This window comes from Acipenser ruthenus, chromosome 1 (assembly GCF_902713425.1).
Source record: "Acipenser ruthenus chromosome 1, fAciRut3.2 maternal haplotype, whole genome shotgun sequence".
Classification (NCBI taxonomy): Eukaryota; Metazoa; Chordata; class Actinopteri; order Acipenseriformes; family Acipenseridae; genus Acipenser; species Acipenser ruthenus.
Window position 1 is genome coordinate 102,462,145 of NC_081189.1, and position 19,641 is coordinate 102,481,785.

The 19,641-nt window shown below is 38.2% G+C and overlaps 1 protein-coding gene across 2 annotated transcripts; it reads right to left on the bottom strand.

Moving 5' to 3' along the window:
- Window positions 1-339: 339 nt before the first annotated feature.
- On the bottom strand, window positions 340-13,808 carry LOC117420417 (ADP-ribosyl cyclase/cyclic ADP-ribose hydrolase 2-like). 2 transcript variants are annotated; one of them, XM_034033869.3, is made up of 9 exons: window positions 13,703-13,808; window positions 11,681-11,802; window positions 10,408-10,537; window positions 8,925-9,060; window positions 8,050-8,132; window positions 7,468-7,544; window positions 1,766-1,858; window positions 594-680; window positions 340-426 (listed from the first exon to the last, which is right to left on the bottom strand). In XM_034033869.3, the coding sequence occupies exons 1-9, from the start codon at window positions 13,790-13,792 to the stop codon at window positions 363-365; spliced, it is 882 nt and encodes a 293-aa protein (XP_033889760.3). In that variant the 5' UTR covers window positions 13,793-13,808; the 3' UTR covers window positions 340-362. The 2 variants fall into 2 exon arrangements, with proteins under 2 accessions (XP_033889760.3, XP_058891501.1); XM_059035518.1 differs by lacking the exon at window positions 13,703-13,808 and adding an exon at window positions 12,939-13,047.
- Window positions 13,809-19,641: the final 5,833 nt, after the last annotated feature.

The window sequence follows — 19,641 nt, forward strand, 5'->3', positions numbered from 1 at the left end:
TACCATTATGAAGGTGAATACAAATAAATCAAACCAGTTGTTCACAAGTTATAAAAGTCACAAACATCCAGCCATCCAACTATAAATACAGTACGTGCTCTGCAATCTTGCATAAACTGCAGGGGTAACACCAGGGGCAATACATGTAACAGAAGTACCTCTAAACCAAATGGAACCATGGGGTTGCTGGATCTTGCTCAGCATCTTAAAGAAATATGTACAATCACAGTTGTTCCACTTAAGCCTCATTCCTGTCATAACCAACTAGCTGAGTGTCTAGTGATCACATTTCTACTGCAATGAAACAGAAAATGCAAGAAAAGGACAAATACACAGTAATAGATTTCAAATTGCTTTAATTCTTACTGAGCACAGAGACAGTCGTGGTGAGTAGGAAAATCCACACACTGTAAGAGCCGCACAGGCCTGTAATTGAAAATGCATATCAATAAATACATTACACATAAAACAGATATTGTAAAAGAAAAGGTTGCGTATACTTGTTGCAAGTCGGTCAAATTGTAATATCAATGAAGCTTTATGACACAGGCAAGAAAATAAATAACAAAAGTGTTAATGGGAGCAAAACCTACTTATAGTTATCAGTGCAGGTGTACTGAAATCCATCTTCCTGTAAGGTGGTTTCCAGGAGTTTTATCGTTTTTGACCCACAGGATTCGCTAAAGTTGAAAAAAAGGTTAGGTGCATCTAATGCAAAATCAATAACCTCTCGTCACTATGCTGTGTAACAGGCTGAAAGTATTTTGTATTTACTGTAGAGATATGTCTGTCTGCTAAGATAATGGAGCGTGGTATTTAATAGAAAAACCGAGTTAAAGTCAAGGTGTTACATTTGAAATAACCCCATTGCCTTACCAGGTGTCATTTCTCTTTGTGTTCATTGCACCCTCATTCTACGCCCCTCCCATTGGTCTAATCCACCGATGCTTAACCCTTTCCTACCATTAGAGTTGCCCCAAACATCAGCATACACAGGGGAAGTGGAACAATACAATTAAAAAAAAAATGTAATTCTCCACTCTAGATCTATTATTGAATTAGATCTACTGTGCATGTATTGTATGCAGTTTCAAAATAATTACAATAAAAATATATGGTGGTGTTATCATATTTTGTTGATGAGAGGAAAAGTAATACATTGTACATTAATATAAAATCTGTTCATTGTAATATTATGTATTATAGTGGTAGTAAAGCTTTCTGAGATGATGCAAAGGAACTTTGGCCTCACTAGCAAATAACATTATTGCTTTCAAAACCTGCTATAAAAAATATTATGCAGAATGATCTTTTTATACTGTAGTTGATCAGTTATTGGTTGTGTCATTTTTATTTTTAAAAGATTATCATTAAGTTATAGATAAGTAAATCTGCTGACAATGTCTTATTAACACCTCACTACAGCACTAGCTGCAATACATACTGTATTACCCAGCTATTAAAAGAACAAGATCAAAGAGGGGAGAGATCAAAAAACAAAAAAGTCAAAAACAATAAGCACCACCACAACTCTCGGTTCTAGCTGACATTGTAGATGTTTGCGTCTTTGAACTGTTGCTGGACCGCTACAGTTTTACCATTAATCTCCCAAATGTAATGGCACAGTTGAGCTAGGTCACATTCATAAAACAATACTGCATTTACTGACATGCTTGAGATTTAATATTAGTAAACAGTCAATGCAAATCTTCACTGTAGCCTGGCCCAGAATATGCAGTATACATTATCACAATGTAACACTTACTTATCTGGACCTTCAATTTCATCCATAACCCAGATTTGTATATTCAAAATGTTGTCTTTTATTAAATTTGTAAGTTCAAACTTTGCAAAAAAGCTGAAAGAATAAAAAAAGAAGCAGGTTAAATATACAGTAATGCTTTGGTGATCTCAAGGGTAATAGCTGTGTATAACAAAAACTACTGCAGATTCCCTGACATTGTGCATGTACAGTAAATCTACAAGGAAGGAATTTCCCATTTCAAGTAAGACATGTGTTTCCTCATACAGTACTATTGCATGACGCTGGGTTATTATCATAACCCTGGTTCCCTGAAATAGAAACAAAAAAAAAATGTAACAATTACCGTATGGGATATAACCCTCTTATAGTCCGAATTACCTGAGCACTTATAACAAAGCTGCTCCTTTAAGAGCCAGGTATGCGCCAGACGTTGTCTCCGTCCCCAGGAGTCCCCAGGAGATCAATATAAATAATGACACTGAAGGCTCAGTGCCATTTTCTTTTCAGGCTACATTTCTATTTCACGGAACCAGGGTTATGATAATAACCCAAAAACCCAACATGGGGCAGCAGTGTGGAGTAGTGGTTAGGACTCTGGACTCTTTACCGGAGGGTTGTGGGTTCAATCCCAGGTGGGGGACATTGCTGCTGAACCCTTGAGCAAGGTACTTTACCTAGATTGCTCCAGTAAAAAACCCAACTGTATAAATGGGTAATTGTATGTAAAAATAATGTGTAAAAAATAATGTGTAAAAAATAATGTAACTGTATGTAAAGATAATGTGATATCTTGTAACAATTGTAAGTCGCCCTGGATAAGGGCGTCTGCTAAGAAATAAAATAATAAAAATAATAATTCCCTTTCAAGTATAAAATGTAGCCATTACCGAATGGGATACAATACCGAAGCCGTCGCAAGTGAAGGGCTTGCAGTACCGGCAGAAAAAAGGAAGAAAACCGCCTTGAACATTCTGGCCGTGGACCGAAGAGGATCCATGGCATATATTCCACAGTACAGTGAGGGAGGACCCTCATGCAGAGTATATGTTACACTGAGTAACCTCAGCATTTAACAACAAAAGTCCAAAAAGGGTGTATGGCCAACTACCCCAGGACTTGAGGTGGAACATAAAAAAAATGTGTTAAAAAGCAGAATGAGTGGCTGCTTTTAATACCAGGGTTCTGCTGATCTACGACATTCAGTTGGTAGTACCTGGTAAAAGTATGAGGCGTGGCCCATACAGCAGCATTGCAAATGTCTGCGACAGGTGCGCCCTGGAATAATGCACAGGATTTGAAAGGCCTCTTGTGGAGTGACCAGTGACCTTTTCTGGTGAGGGCAGGTTGGCTAGATCGTATGTAATCCTGACCATGTCTGCAATCCACCTTGACAGCTGCTGTTTAGACAGGGCTTGTCCATGGAACATAGACCCGAAGCAAATAAACAATTGCTCTGATTGACACCAACTCTTAGTCTCAGAGGGGCCAGTATAGCATCCATGCACTTTGAAAAAAGAGAGGCCGAACAGCAGTATACGAAACTCATACGCGGTGCCTTGAAAGGCAAACTGCAAGTACTTTCTGTGGTCAGGTCTTATAGGATGTGAAAGCAGGCGTCCTTGAGGTCCACTGTAGTGAACCAGTCGTCTGACCTTACTGACTGCAATAGCTGCCGCATTGTCACCATCTTGAACCTTCGGACTCTGAAGTACAGATTGAGCTTTCTGAGGTTGAGGATTAATCTGAGACTGTCATCCCGTTTCAGCACCAAGTACTTGGAGTAAAACCCTTCTCTCTCGCTGAGAAGGTGGACAATTGAGATTACCTGTTTGTACAGCAGAGCCAGCCACATTCTGGGACACGAATACAGTGTCTTGAGGGTTCATGACCGTAGTTGTGATCATGCCCTGAAAAGAAGGGGGGGGGGGGTTGAATCGAAACTGCAGCGAGTAACCGGCCCTGATGGTGGTAATCACCTAGGTGTCCATGGTGCATGATTGCCAGTAATCCAGATGGGCCTGATAGACTGGGCCCTGGACCTGTGGCAGCAAATCCCTAGGGTTGCTGGCTCTTAAAAGCTTGCGCCTGCGGCTGCTGCTTGCTAGCAGGGTGCTGGTAATTGCGCCGGCGTCCGCGTGTATCACTCTTCCTTAAATGCACTTTACTTGCTCTTATGTGCCCCCTATTTTACTGCATTTAATCCTGTAATTTAGAGAACTGTAATCTGTTAAGTGTTAATTAATCTGTAGTATTTTGTATTTAATTATATCCTGATGTAACTATCACTGACACTTATGTGCTCCGTTATTGAATCGTATTTTGTCATACTTGTACTTGCTAGAACCAAAGTCATTGTATTTATCTTGCTCTTAATTGTATTATTACTTGTACTGTGATTCTTGAAATGTATTTTTGTTTACGACTGTAAGTCGCCCTGGATAAGGGCGTCTGCTAAGAAATAAATAATAATAATAATAATAATAATAATAATAATAATAATAATAATAATAATAATAATAATAAGTAAGCCACCAGTATGCTTCTGTAGCTACCAAGACGTGTGCAAAACACTGAGGCCGCATAGGCGAACACTGATACACAGCAGTGGGACCCTATCAAATATAGAGTTTTTAGGCTCATCTTCTGTGGCCCAAGGCACCTGCAGGGCAGTGGTTGCATATCTGATCAGGGAGGTGAACTCCTCTCACAGGGATGGGCTTACCATGGAACCCAAGACATCTGATTCCATGTCCCTTGGATGGGAAGATTAGTTCTTGGGGTTCCATGCCCTCAGATGCAGTAAGGGACATGACGTCCTCCTACTCTGGTTGTGGGTCAGGTGATGTTGCCTGAAACTGGGGACTGAGACAACACAGGGCCTCGCAGCAGCTCCGTCTAAAGGGACTGCTGCTGGTTCATAGCTTCAAAAAGCTTCTTCCCCTTCAACCTGATCAGTACCAGAATGCCTTCTACAGCAGCTCGTGTTCCTCTTCTTTGGAGGAGTCAAAGATGGTCCCTGGAACAGCGGGCTAGCGCAACAGCTGCAGTCTTTAACTGCTCCCTCTGCATGCTCCCTTCCCAGGCAGTGGATGCACCTGTCGTGCTTATCCTCTGCTGGAATGTTTTTCTTGCACAAGGGTGAAAACAGGCATGGTGCAAGGTTGAAAAAATAGTTCAGCTGTGCAATGAATGTAGACAAGAACAGACAGTAAGCTGACTAGTGCTGAAAGCTGTTTTGTACAGTACACAAAAATGGTGCACTGGTAATGGTCTTGGTGTCAAACTGGACTGAACCGGGTCACTGCTACCGATTCTGGTATGAGCCAGATGACTGATACGGACCTTGGTACCAATAAAGGTGACTGGTATTACTACACTTTGCTTTTATAAGGATAGTATCTCAGTGTTTCATGAGACTAGTTGCAGCAAGGAAAGAAATGATGTACTTAGCATAAGACTGTTATACCACAGCTCTTTTTTCCCTTGTAAATGTAAACTGGATTCTATACATTTCAAACTACGCATTTAATAAAGTTATTTTTCACATAATCACATAATTTTGTTTATTAAATAATAATATGTGTAAGTGCAGTGTAATCTACCTGTATTACCTGAAGTGTATATGTGTGTATGGTGAGTTTACCAGCAACTAAAGCCTGTAAAAAATATTCCAGTTACTGGAATTGAAACCTAAATAAACTTCCAAGAAAGCAATAGGTGCAATGAACAATAAACTGGTGATGGCCCCTTCATATAAAAGGAACTGAAACATGTAATGTTGTTTCTGTAAACTCTGAAGTAATAATGGAAATAGTTGAGGGGTGACCCGATTAGGAAAGAGTCTGATTTTCCAGTTGGTAAATGGCCTAACTAATGAGTAAGGGTAGCTTTAGGTACATTCTGGATGTATTCTTCATTATGAATACGTTCATGTTTCGTTTTTAGTTTTTTGAATTAATGTAGTCTTCCCACAGTATGATTTGACTAAATTTAAAGTATTGTTTTTTTTAAGCAAAAATTTATTTTGTAGCATAACAAATTTATTTCTGTATACTATCTTAGTTTTAATGATTTGTAATTCCTTTTAAAAACATTATTTCTTGAGAAACATGAAACCTGGAGGGTCATTTTAGTCATTACACTGCATTTGAATATTATTTATAATACTTATTAGATATGAAATACTTATTATTTACGTTTTGTTGACTGTCTTTATTTTTGTTAGCTTCTCGTTTGTGAACTCTACAAGACACTCATGGCAGCAAAAACGTATGAGGTGCCGTTAGGGACATAAATCAAACTGACACCTCATAGACTACACATTGAAACTGCATACGGTACACACTGAAATCTCATACACTATTATGTATTATTATTATTTATTTCTTAGCAGACGCCCTTATCCAGGGCGACTTACAATTGTTACAAGATATCACAATATTTTTTACATGCAATTACCAATTTATTTATTTATTTATTTTTTTACTGGAACAATCTAGGTAAAGTACCTTGCTCAAGGGTACAGCAGGAGTGTCCTCCACCTGGGATTGAACCCACAACCCTCCGGTCAAGAGTCCAAAGCCCTAACCACTACTCCACACTGCTGCCCTGATTTCACTACATGGTGAAATCTCATACACTACACACTGAAAACGCACACATTACATACTGAAATCTTGAAATGTCATAAACTACATACTGAAATCACATACATACACTACACAGTGAAACCTCATACACTACACAGTGAAATCTCATACACTACACAGTGAAACCTCATACACTACACAGTGAAATCTCATACACTACACAGTGAAACCTCATACACTACACAGTGAAATCTCATACACTACCCACTGAAAATGCATACACTATACACGGAAAATGCATACACTATACACAGAAAATGCATACACTATACACAGAAAAAAACATACACTACACACTGAAAACGGTGGGGGGGGGGGGGGGGGATTGGGTTAAATTCCTCCTTGCGGTAGGGTTTTGTTTTGGGTGTTTGCAAAATGTTTGTAAATGTAAATAAATGTGTGCAAGTGCTAAACTATGTTATTAGTTGTTATTAATTTTGTTTGAATACACACAGAGGAAGACAATAGCCGCAACATGTCTGTGTCTGCTGTTTAAAAAAAAAAAAATGAAAATGAAGAAATAAAGTAATTTTTTTAAAAAAAATTTTTTAATTATTATATGCAATTTCACTGTGTAGTTGTGATGGTGAACCCTCACTGTATATTGTAAATCTGTCTAAAGAGACCTGTCAAGTCTATGTGTGTTGGGTTTCACCTACAATTCAGTGATTCCCATGGGAAAATATAAAAGATATAAGTGCACTTAGTTGTAAAGAATGCAAGCTTGCTGTTAAAATAAGGTTAGCCTAAATCAAAAACATCAATAAACTGCCAAGAGTACTGCCAAATACAAGTAGTAGCAGTAGAGACCTCTAGTGGTGAATGTTAATATTGCGCAGTTTATTTGGGAGCTGGTGCCTCATTTATATTTACCATGTTAAATATTGTGTATTGGATATATGAAACATTGTGGGGGCTAGTGTATTGTTGTTATCTTTTGGATGTATGTGTAACTTGTTTATGGGTCATCATGATAATGGGGGGGTAAATGTAGCTATATTTTGAATTGTGTCTTTTGTTTTAACACCCTGAGAAAGCATTGTGTATTCTTACCCGTTTACAGGATACGCCCCGTCTGAAACAGAGCCATTTAGCATCACATGTATCACCCCTGCAGCCAGTTTTGCATACTGTTAAACAAAAGCAAGGGAAAAACAAGTAATACAGTGGAATAAGTATGCTTTTTGTGATGCCTTTTTTTAAAACAATTTTCAGCTTTTGAAGGCCAAAAGTCTATTTTTGTAAAAGTTTCTGGTTTGTTCTGGTATTGCCTAAAACTGGTTTCCTCATAATATGTCCCCCACCCCACACACACACATTTTTCCTTGTTCTGCATCTCAATTGCACAATACTGCTAGATATAAACTACTTATTGTTAAAGATTTTAATCTTTGCCATGTCCGTAATTACAAAAAAAAGAGTGAAATATGTATATAGTAACTAACTATCCTCCAACAGAAATGTTTTAGATTTAAGACTCAAAATGGCACATTTAGTTGGTTATCAAAAATATGTATTTAAAATTTCAATCATGTTACAAAAATATGCTTTTTATGCAAAACATTAGCATTCTGTTGTAAAAGAAAAAAAAAAAAGAAATACTGATAGTATATGATTTCTGATATATTCACTTACTGCTTCTGATGCAATCCTCCAGAAAGATTCAACTGGGTTGTGTTCACATTCATCAGTGGTGGGGCATGACTTGTAATTCATACCTGTAAATGTATTAGCTGTTACGCATTGTGGCAGAGACAGGGTTAATGTCTCTGCCAGCAACCACAGGTGTGGCCACTCTCCTGTTAGTGCAGATTGGTGCTAATTGGGGAGTGGCCACCTGCAGAAAGCAGGCAGAAAGCCTGTGGTTTTGGAGAGGAAGTAGAGGAGTGTTTTTTTTGTGATTGGTATGTTGCTGTATTGTTTGTAAAAGTTCAGTGAAGGCTCTGCCCAGCCTGGACATAGTTTTGTGGTGTTTTGTTAAACCTTTATTTTGGCCCTTGTGCTTGTTATTCGTGTTATTGTGTTCATTAAAGTGTGCATCCGGCGCTTTTCACTGCAGTTCATAAGTCTCTGAGTCTCTTTCCTGCCGCATGCATTTTTACAGACTGTTGTTAAAACAAGCAGTCAACTGTTTCATAATTATTACACTTCATTCCATTAAACATGTATTAAATAAATAAATAAATAATGTATTTAAAAATGCATTATGGGCAGCACATTTTTAAAATGAACTTGGCTTTGTGGTTGTTGTGTAAAATACAAAAAAAAGTGTCTCATTTATCTTTTTTTATTGATCTAAACAGCTGTGAACATTTCTAACCAGAAATGTGTAAACCCTTCTCTCGCAGAACTCCTTTTAGTGTATTTAAGGAAGTAATAAGAGGGTCATTAAATCACCCATGGGGGTAAATCCAAGCAGAACTACAGTGAAAACATGGCAGTATTTAGATCTGGCATGGTTTAGATCATTAAAATAGACTTCTGCATTGCTGTAATGTTTTTAATCTGACCTGTGCCTCCAGGATGTCCACACCAGGCCAGCCCCTGAGCCAGCCAGCCCATCAGAGTTCCATCGAGAGGCATCATCCTTTTTGTGTTGTCGGCATATCTCCCCACGAGCAGCTGACTGTTCTCCCAGAATAATGACTAAAAACAACAGATAACAAATGCTACATATTTTTTGGTTTACCAACTAGTACTAGTGTTCCTATGGTAGACATACTGAGGGGTGGGTTCTGTTAAGAGATACAGTACATCTCCACTTTCTAATGTGTGATTATGATTACCCAGGCCAACAGCAAACCTGCCACTGCATTAGCAAAATGCCAAAAAATTGTTTTAGGATTTCGATCTTGCAACAGAACGGGGAAGTACTGCAAACACTTAATTTTGCATTGAATCGAATCAAGTAAAGTGGCAAAAAGTTGCACATATACAAATTGTGTTACCACAGACATTTCTTTATATAGTTTGTATTGCTTTTCTGTTTTAAGAGCATTAGTAGAACTTGGTTCAGCAGTAATTTGAATAATTTAAAACACTTTTAAAATCACATGTCCTTTATACTGTATGGCTAAAACCCTTCTCATTGGCTTGATCATTTACCTTTTTATTTTTATACAAAGGATCAGTATAAAAGTCAACTTAAGAGGTCCTACAATATATAGATTTTTTATTAAATACCTGTAAACTTAACCCTTTCATCCACGGTGACCTCATATGGGGACAGATAGAAAACTCTGCTATTCTTTATATGGGGACATATGGAAGATGCAAATGCATGATAGACTCATATGAGGATGCCATTTTCCCCCCATATAAAGCAATGGAAATTGAAGTATTATTTATTTTTTTATTATGTGTCCAAAATGACTTTTTCTCAGCTATTTTACAAAATATGTAATGCATAAAAGGGTTAAGAACTTTAACAGAAAAAAAATTATATACTGTATATATATGAAAACTGTCAGTGACATTCATCCCCTGTCACACATGCAAATTAGAGCTATCAATATCAGTTAAATAAACAAAAATCAGATCACCACTGTATTCACATGCAGCACAGTAAGTTTGACTGATACACAGATGGACAGATGCCTTCATAACCCCTAGATTCAGATAATCTCAGTTTATGTTAATGTATGTCCAGACTAAGTGTCATCACAACTGAGTAAGAGCCTCTCTTGAAACGTAAAACCTTAAGTGTGACACGCAGTAGGAACTGAAAGACTGAAAGATGGACCCTGTACCCCAAGATAATCTGTGGAGGCCCTCATCATTTTTTTTTTTTTTTTTCACAATTGGAAATGCAGTTTCCCCCAGTGTCAAATTGCGCAACCAATTAAATGTACTGTAAAAAGTATTTTTTAATTTTGGCAAACAAATATAAAAATGCAATTTTTGAAAATGCTATCATCTACACTAGGGTTAAGAGGCCTGAGAGCAGTCATGCAAGCCATAATAAAGGTAACTGGAGAAAAGGCTTTACTCTACCTTGTTAAGTGGAACATCGTGAACAGTTAGTCTAATAAAAGGCTCATAGTCCTTAGGCAACACCTTGCAAGGGTCCTTGAAGATAAAAGCATCCCTGAAAGCCTCCCAGATCTGAGAACAGTTCTTCTCACTGAAATCAATAATCAAGCCAGCTTAATTTCACTCCTGTTAATGTCATCCTCCACTTATTATCATTAACGTCTCAGCTGGAGTATAAGAGGCGTCACTGGGGACAAGCACCTGATAACTTTGGCTATTATCATACGAATTGTTTTACTGTATTAATATTGAATACTGTATAAAGTAGTACATTATACTGTAGTGTACAGTGTATGTTACTTTCAATTATTACAATATGTTGTTCATGTACACTATAGTAGACAGTACTGACTGAAAAGAAACAAGATTAAGGAACACTACTGTAAAATACAAATGTTCTGTGTTTTTATTCTTTGTCAGGTTACTGATGAACTTTTTGATGTCGTAATCAATGGGTTTTACTGTGCAATACAGTAAATGTGTTATACACTTTTTACGATAATTCAACAGAAGATGCTGACATTGTAGCTGGTCTAATATGTGATTGTGTGTGTGTGTTTTTTAATTATTGGTCCTATAGTTATAGTTATTATATGACTAGTATGTTGGTCTTTCCTTTTAAAAGGTCTCGGTTTTAATAAAAAGCATATATGTACTGCATTTGCTCTGTATCTGACTTCAGCATTTGGCGCACTGACAGGCTTGTGTTACAATTCAGTCAGCAGACCCTTATAGTAATGTTGGTTTATCCAACTGTACCGAGTTGTGTCAACACAAGATAACAGGAATTCAAATCCCAATGAAAGATACTGGCAGAAAGACAGCACCACTATATACTTGAAGACACAAATTACAACAAATATCATAAATATAAGAATGGTGAAAATTGGGGCAGTGTTGATAATATTATACCATGCCTGAAATTAGTACTTAGGTAAAGGTTGATATTGGTTATTGTATTTTTCTGTTAGTTTATTTATTAATTGACTACATACACTAAAATAATCTACACAAATATTTTCAAAAAAGCAATAAATGCAACTGAAATTGCACTCTGAAAGTTACCCAAATAGCAATACCAAGAAAAGCCCCATGAACAGGCTGCCAGAAAGTCTAAACAGGGATCTTTTACAGCTACTGTAACAAAGTCTAGGTGACAGAAATGTCAATCTATAAATACCATAAGCTTTTAGAGCTTACTTTAGATTCTAAAAACACCCAAGATCACACTTACCCTACGCTGGGGTTCACCACTCTGATGTAATTGTAGCACCTTCCAATGATAATTTCTTCCAGACTGAGTGTTGTACCATCTCCCTGCCATTGCTTCTCCACGTGTGTTTCTGCTTCAGCATTCTGGGTGACAGGGATAAGTAAAGAAAGAATAGGAAAAACGTGTAAGAACCAGAACGACAAAACTGAAAATAAAGCTTTCATATTGACCTCCTCACAAAGACAAGCTTTCAGAGCACGGAAGAGAACCAAATGAAATGAAACTCGTGCCCTAGCGCTTCTGAACTTATTGCTTCAGCTGTCCTTGAGTTTAAAGTCTGTTATCTGCAACAATGTCATGGGGAAAAGTCTATACAAACAAATAACACCTGTTGGTAGTTTTAGGCTTTTACGCTTTTATGTTTTGGACTGAAACCATTCATATTGCCTTCTCATGACTTTTAGAATGTAATTAACATTAGAACATGCCCTAGTCTAAATGTGTGTGTGAAGCTGCCCTGTCATGATCCACTAGACCAGTGGATTGACTGAATGGGCTAACACAGGGCCAGATTAACGCATAGGCAAACTAGGCGCTTTTCTTGGGCCCAAAGTCATGGGGGGAGGGGGTCAAAACGAAAAGGCTTTTTAAAAAAAAAAAAAAAAAAAAAAACAGTTACGGAATTATGCCAAACTAGAAGAACTTCACTCACTAACATTTCAACCGAGGCAGTGTATGTCAATTGTGTTCACACAGTGGTTGACACTGAACTTTCGCGCGGTGACACGAGTACATTCCAGCCAGATAAGTCAGTTTGATTTTGCTTGAATACAGCAAACGATCATGTGCAGCAAAGTATAAACACGAGAAACGGGAAGAAGAATACAAGCGGCAAAATAGGGCATTAGAAATATTTTTACAAATCGGCGCTGAAAGCCCCGTACCGTTAAAAACATTATCCCCGACCCCGGAGAAAGAGAATTTTCTTTAACGAAGCGTGTCAAAAAAACACCTCCGATCAACAGTAAAGTAAAGAAAAGCTCACTGCCTTTGCTGTATTGGCGATTGAGAAAGATGTAAGACACGTTAAACTGAATTTGACTGAAGGTTGCCAACTGCCCATTAAGGCCAGTCAGTAAAACAAAAAAAAGGCAAATTATAACACTGAAACTTAAATAAAAAATAAAAAATGTCCGTGATTTTGAATCGAAATAAATGTGGTATATATTTTTTTTATTGCATGCGGCTTTCCCAATCAGCTCGAATGACATTTACTTACACCTTGTGATGGCAGTGAAAAGCAGCAAGATAAGAATGCCATTAATACTACTATGCTGAAATTAGTACACGCGTTCTTCAACCAAGTAAACAAAGCATAGCGAGCTCGGGAGACAGTGTCCAGCTTGCAATGCTTTTTTGTTATTGGAATATGCTGGATAGCCTAGATGGACTGTATGCAGTAAAAAGTGACTGATTTGAAGGATCTCAGACGGGATCTGGCAGCTGATGAAAACTGGCACAAAATTTAGCTCTTGTCTACACCTAGCGGAGAGCCACGTTTTCCTACACTTGCCAAGGTTGCCATTAATATGTTGGCTTTGCCACACAGTACTGCTGAATTAGAACGAGATTTTTTCTCTTATGAAATTTGTAAAAACAGACGTCAGAAATGGATTGTGTAGACATTCTGAATGGACTATCAAGACTGCCAGCTTCAGACCAACGAAGCAAATGATCCAGTCACTAAAGTCATTTAGTAAATAAGACCTTAAGAAATGTAAGTACACAAAACTAGCCTATTTTATAATGTATTTTTTTTTAAATGATGTAGGTAAAAAAAAAAAAAAATTGGTGTCAGTCAAAAAAATAAAAATGGAGGGTCCTGCACAGAAAATAAAATGGAGAGATCCTGCGTCACTTTATCGACTCAGACGCCGCATGCCCTTTCTGCGGTCGGTCCGAGTCGGTAAGCCACATTTATTTTTTGTGCGCCAGGTTGCAGCCGTTTTTCCTGCTGCAGTTCTGGCTGCACTTTTCACCCACCCTCCTCATTTTCGGGCACCCTGTTAGTGGCTCCACCAGGAAGAGGGACCTCCTCGTGAATCTGCTCCTAGCTCTTGCTAAACTAGCCATTTACAAGACCAGGAAGCGCAAGATGATTGGGGAGGGTCGAGGTATGACACAGGCCCGGTTTTTGGGATGGAACGGCATAACAGTCTCGCGTTTTGATTGGTCCATGTCTGTCACATGAATACATCGTCACACGAGTGGAAAAGCTTGCAGGCATTTTTAACATTGTGATCAGATAGAGAGAGTGATCTGCTTTCCACAATCTTACCATTAAAATATAATGTGGTATTACGCTGTACTGATATAACAAACTATGGGTGATTACTTTATATGAATTATCATGTTATGCACGAATGTAAGAATTGGCTTTCTGTGGTGGTGTACTTTTTTCTTTCAAGTAGCATATATCTATAATCGTTTTTGCGATATGTTTTAATATAAAATGTATACACTATTGCAGTTTTGTCACAGGATACATTAGTTTATCTCTAATGTAATCACAGTTTTACATATAGACTGCCCCTGTTTTCATTTACGTCGCAATCTCTGGGCCGCATTGCTTTTCAGATAATGTCCCAAATTCTGGGCCGCTTTGGTTTTTAGATAACGTCCCAAATTCTGGGCCGCTTTGCATTTTTGAATTCAGCCCAGTTTTGGGGACTAAGCTGACAGCAAGTTTCTAAGTCATCCATGCAGAGTTTACCATAAACTGTATCGTGAATTCATTTGAGAGTAACCTTTAGTACATGAATCAAAGTTAATGTATTTTTTACTCTCCCCAGAAATCTTTTTTTTTTTTTTTTTTTTTTTAGGAAAAAACAGAAATAAAATGCACTGAAAATAGATACATGAAAATTAATTAAAGCAGTCGTTTTCCTTTATTAAAACACATTTTTGTGAAGGAACATGGTATTCCGAAAAAAGGACATCTCATTTTCTTATGTAACGTCCATCAATATATTGTAGTGTTTCAGGTTCTTTTTGGACAGAAATGAGATTGCAACTGTGAGTAGATGAAGGCCGTTTATTTTGACAATAATTAAATAATCACAAAATAAAATCATAAAGTGAGGGCAAGGAGACTGGGAGTCGAAAGTGAAAATAAATGATTGTAGTAATTTTTCTTTTACCCTAGCCTTCCCAGTCTTTTCCTTGCCCCTCTTTTGCGCAAAACCTGAACTCCAATTCCCCACCACACACGTGTACCACCATGCAACCCCTACATGTGTACACCCACCATGTGACCCCTGCACGCACACCACCATGCAACTCCTGCATGCACACACCACCATGCAACCCCTACACGCACACACCACCATGCAACCCCTGCACGCACACACCACCATGCAACCCCTGCCACCCACCATAGCAATTCTTTGCAAAATATATTTTTGAGTATTCAGCCCCATTCATGTCTATGGCAGTTATAAAACACATTTTCAGTCATATCTCTCGAACCAGAGCACCTATAATCACTGTTCGAAGGGTTCTAGACCAGCCTGAATGTAACATGCCCAGTTTCGTAGCAATTCTTTGCAAAAAATATTTTCAGGGCGTTCAGGGTGTTCAGCCTCACTCATGTCTATTGCAGGGTTGAAAAACACATTTCAGGCATATCTCTCGAACCGGAGCACGTAGAACCACCATTCAAAGTGATATAGACTCAGGGGAGCACCCCAAACCACCAAGTCCATTCCAAGTGTTTTGTGATCACAGTATCAGCTTGAGTGTATCGGAGCATACTTTTGCACCAAAAGCGAGCAGAGGCGAAAAAAAGCACTATATACCATGTTCTTTAAAATATCACTTTGCAGTGCAAATTTGAGGAACACAACCACTTAGCAACTTGCAAATTGGTACTGCAATTTAAAGGCCTGTAGTGTCAGACTGGTAGTCCCTAACTGATTCAAGTGTTTTTTGGAATGATTCTTGCAAAGACTGATTTATAAGAAAAAAGAGAGATTGACAAACAGCATTTTGCTTTATATGCAGAAACGGGCAACTACAAGAGGGTGTCAAACAAGCTGTGAATGTCCTAGGAGGCTACAGAGTACCTCTGGGTATGAGTATGAATCCAGATGCTCGCAGTACCTGTTCTTAGATGTCCGAAACCACTGTATCGCTGTATAACTGCATACCCTATAAATATCACTTTTTATTGTGTATTTGAGGAACACAACCAATTACAAACTCCATTTGAATTGCTGTGCTATCAGAATATCAGTGTATAACTTTGCTGGGTATTACAGTGTATGCTGGGTATCAAAAGGCCTATACTTTTACAAAAGGCTGTCAATTTAAAAAAGGCCGTCAAAGTTACAAAAAAATAGGTGTGCTCCTAACCCAATACTTGTCTTTTTAATTCTGTGCACCCAAATACTTGTAGTTAAAAGTTTTAAGAATTAAGCCTACTGTTTGTTGTTCTGTCCTAAACCAGCAGTTTGTCACCCAAATTTATTAAATAAACAGGGGGGGGGGGGGGTATTGTAACTGAGGTACCGTTCAGTTGAGCGAAAATTGTAAAGTGGTACTCGAGCTGAAACCTCCAGATAAGGGGTACAGTTTCAAAAAAAGGTTGAAAACCCGACCTACAGTATCAACTATCAGGAACAGATAAGGGAAATATTGACTAATACAATACAATAGGATTTATTTGAAGTTGTTGAAGGGCACTGGTCTCTTAAACCCAGAAGTTCTCACTATATATTGATGGACATTACAAAAGCAAATGAGATGTTTTTTTTTTTTCTTTTTTTGGTATACCATGTTCCTAAATGTTTTCTGGGAGATTAAAAAATACATTAACTTTGATTCATGTACTAAGGGTTACTCTTAAATGAATTAACGGTCCAGTTTATGGTAAAATGTGCATGCATGACTTAGAAACTCGGCTGTCAGCTGAGCAGAATATCTCAAAAACTGGCCTGAATTCGAAAATGCAGAATTTGGGACGTTATCTAAAAACCAGAGCAGCCCAGAAATTGGGATGTTATCAGAGCGGCCCAGAATTTGGGACGTTATCTAAAAACCAAAGCGGCCCAGAATTTGGGACGTTATCTGAAAAGCAAAGCGGGCCAGAATTTGGGACGTGAATGAAAACATGGGCAGTCTATATGTACAACTGTGATTACATTAGATCTAAACTAATACATCCTCTAACAAAACTGTAATAGTGTGGAAGACATATATTTGATATTAAAATATATTGCGTAAACAATTATTGGTATATGCTAAAAAGTACGCCATTACAGAAAGCTAATTCTTACATTCGTGCATAACATGATAATTCATATAAAGTAATCACCCATAGTTTGTTATATCAGTACAGCGTAATAATATTTTAATGAAAAGGTTGTGGAAAGCAGATCACTCTCTCTCTCTGATCACAATATTAAAAATGCCTGCAAGCTTTTCCACTTGTGTGACGACATATTCATGTGAAAGACATGGACCAATCAAAACGCGAGACTGTTATGCGGTTCCATCCCAAAAACCGGGCCTGTGTCATACCTCGGAGGGTCTCTTTGACTGTGGGGCCATGTTCAGGGCCCTTGTCCGATCCCGGATTAATTTAGAGCACGCCCACGCGGAGTCCGCTGGCGACATGACCTCCTTTGTCGACCAGTGGGCTCTATGGGGCGTGCTCTGTACCACATCCCCTTTTGTGTTACACATTTAATTTACAGTCCTTTTTCAACCAGTATTCTTTTGATTAGTTAAGGCTCAGTCCTTGTTAGCACCCCTATTTGTTTAGGGGTGCTAAATTGAATTTTTTCTCACCGGCTGCCACTGGGCCCTTAAATAGGACAACTACTACTACTACTAATAATATTATAATAATAACAACAACAACGTTTGAATATTTGTGGATATTGTATTTTCTATTATAATACTTGTAAGTCACCTTGGATAAAGGTGACAGCTAAATTAATAAATAATAATAATACTAATAAACACAAATGTCTTCTCAATTCATGAAAATTAGTACTGTGGTATAATTAAATGTAATTATGGATCATTCATAAGTCATATATTTCCTCACAGATACCTTTAAAATAGTTTTTATACATTTCCAAAAGGTTAATGAACCATGGCAAAATATCTCATTTGTAGATTTAAAACCTAATCCTATAACAAAAACAGCATATGGAAGTAATTCACTTTTTTTTCATTGCTTTCATGAACTACAAAGTGGCAAGATGGTTTGAAGGATGGAGGAGGTTTGTGTACAAACGAAAAGCCAACAAGATCTGTTATCTGAAGGCAAAGAGTCTGCAGAATACCTAGTCTAAGGAAGAATTTAGTAAACAGCAAAGTAGATTTCAATGTAAAACTGACGCTGAGGGAGGGACTGGCTTTTTTTGTCTGCAGCGGCTCATCTGCAGAATGACAGTAGTTACTGTCTTGGTATTGTCACAAGCTGAGTTGGCTGTGACGTTGGGGGGGTTGAAGTAAATTGCATTGTATTGTTAAGCACCTTGACAGACAATGTTTAAATAGGAAACAACTGTATATGATTTGTCATGCTGCATCTGAAGTGAGGTAGGGGGTATAAATGACTGACAGAAAGACGGTCAAGGTTGGAGACCGGAAAGCAGAGAGTATTTTGAGCCGACAGCCCATGGAATTACAGAGAAGCTCGTGAGACAAAATCTAGTAAATGACCGTGTGGAGAGAGACTGCCGTGGAAGCTTTATATTCAGAGCAAATACTAACTAACTTGCAGTGAATCATTTGTATGTTTAATTAAGAGTTGTGATTGTTTAAGCAACTGATTGATAGATGCACATAGTATTATTCCAGCCGCGCCTGGATACACCGACGAACCTAGGAAAGAAGCCAGCATGCCCTGGAACAAGCAGCCGAGTGGAATCACCTCAAAGGCTTGGCAGTATTCTCAGGAGATAAGCATTCGTGTTGGCTGGAAGGCAACTTGCTTGGGGAATAACAGCCAGTATTGGGGTGTAGCAAGAGTCTAACAATTACTGTGTTATTGTTGCATTGCGGCAGGAATCAGGGAGTGTGTTGTGTTTCTTTGCAGGGCAGGTGGCGGTGGATTCAGGCACTGGGTTGGAGTGGGAGGAGCACGATCTGACCTTTTCAGCTGCCAGCCGCGTCATTGGAATATTCAGAACAACCTCAAGGGAAATACATTGACAACACTTGTGTGAGATCGGGATTGCAACAGCCGCAGCAATCTTCAGAAAGACGGCATTGTATCTAATATAAACAATTGACATTGAGTACATGTGTGTTGTCGGGCCATGGCACTAAGACTACTACAATTTGGATGTGCTTAATTAGGGAAATTGGTTTGGGGCGCATTAGCAGGGAATTACTAGGGCATCAGTGTGGAATAGTGGTTAGGGCTCTGGCCTCTCGACCGGAGGGTTGTGGGTTCAGTCCCAGGTGGGGGACACTGCTGCTGTACCCTTGAGCAAGGTATTTTACCTAGATTGCTCCAGTAAAAAAAACTGTAGAAATGGGTAATTGTATGTAAAAATAATGTGATATCTTGTAACAATTGTAAGTCGCCCTGGATAAGGGCGTCTGCTAATAAATAAATAATAATAATAATAATTACAGCAGTGGGAACACCATACTTACGAAATGCATATTTTTGTATTTCTGTTTAGAGAAGGACAAGAAATAGTTCCAGGTTTTAAAAGAAAGTTGGATAATGGGTTTTTAGGAGGGTGGGCAGGTAGATGTTGGAACTGAACACTAATCTCTGGGCTTGGTAAATTAATATTGAGATATGATAAGTAAATGATGTTGTTTTTATGACAAACTTATTTATTGGTGTTTTAGAGATTCTATTGGGTACGCACTGGAATATTTATTGTTAATTGATTTATTTAGCCTGGTTAGTTATTGGGTATGCTTACTTAACTGTATACTTATGGAGTATG

Bases quoted from the DNA above. Each gene is read 5' to 3' on its own strand.
- LOC117420417 (XM_034033869.3), bottom strand. From the start codon at position 13,792: ATGGCTAGTTTAGCAAGAGCTAGGAGCAGATTCACGAGGAGGTCCCTC. The intron at 1,859-7,467 runs GTAAGAATACAC...TTATTCTTTCAG, and splicing joins GGGGCGTATCCTGTAAACGG to CTTTTTTGCAAAGTTTGAAC. The intron at 681-1,765 runs GTAAGTGTTACA...TTTCAACTTTAG, and splicing joins GAAATTGAAGGTCCAGATAA to CGAATCCTGTGGGTCAAAAA.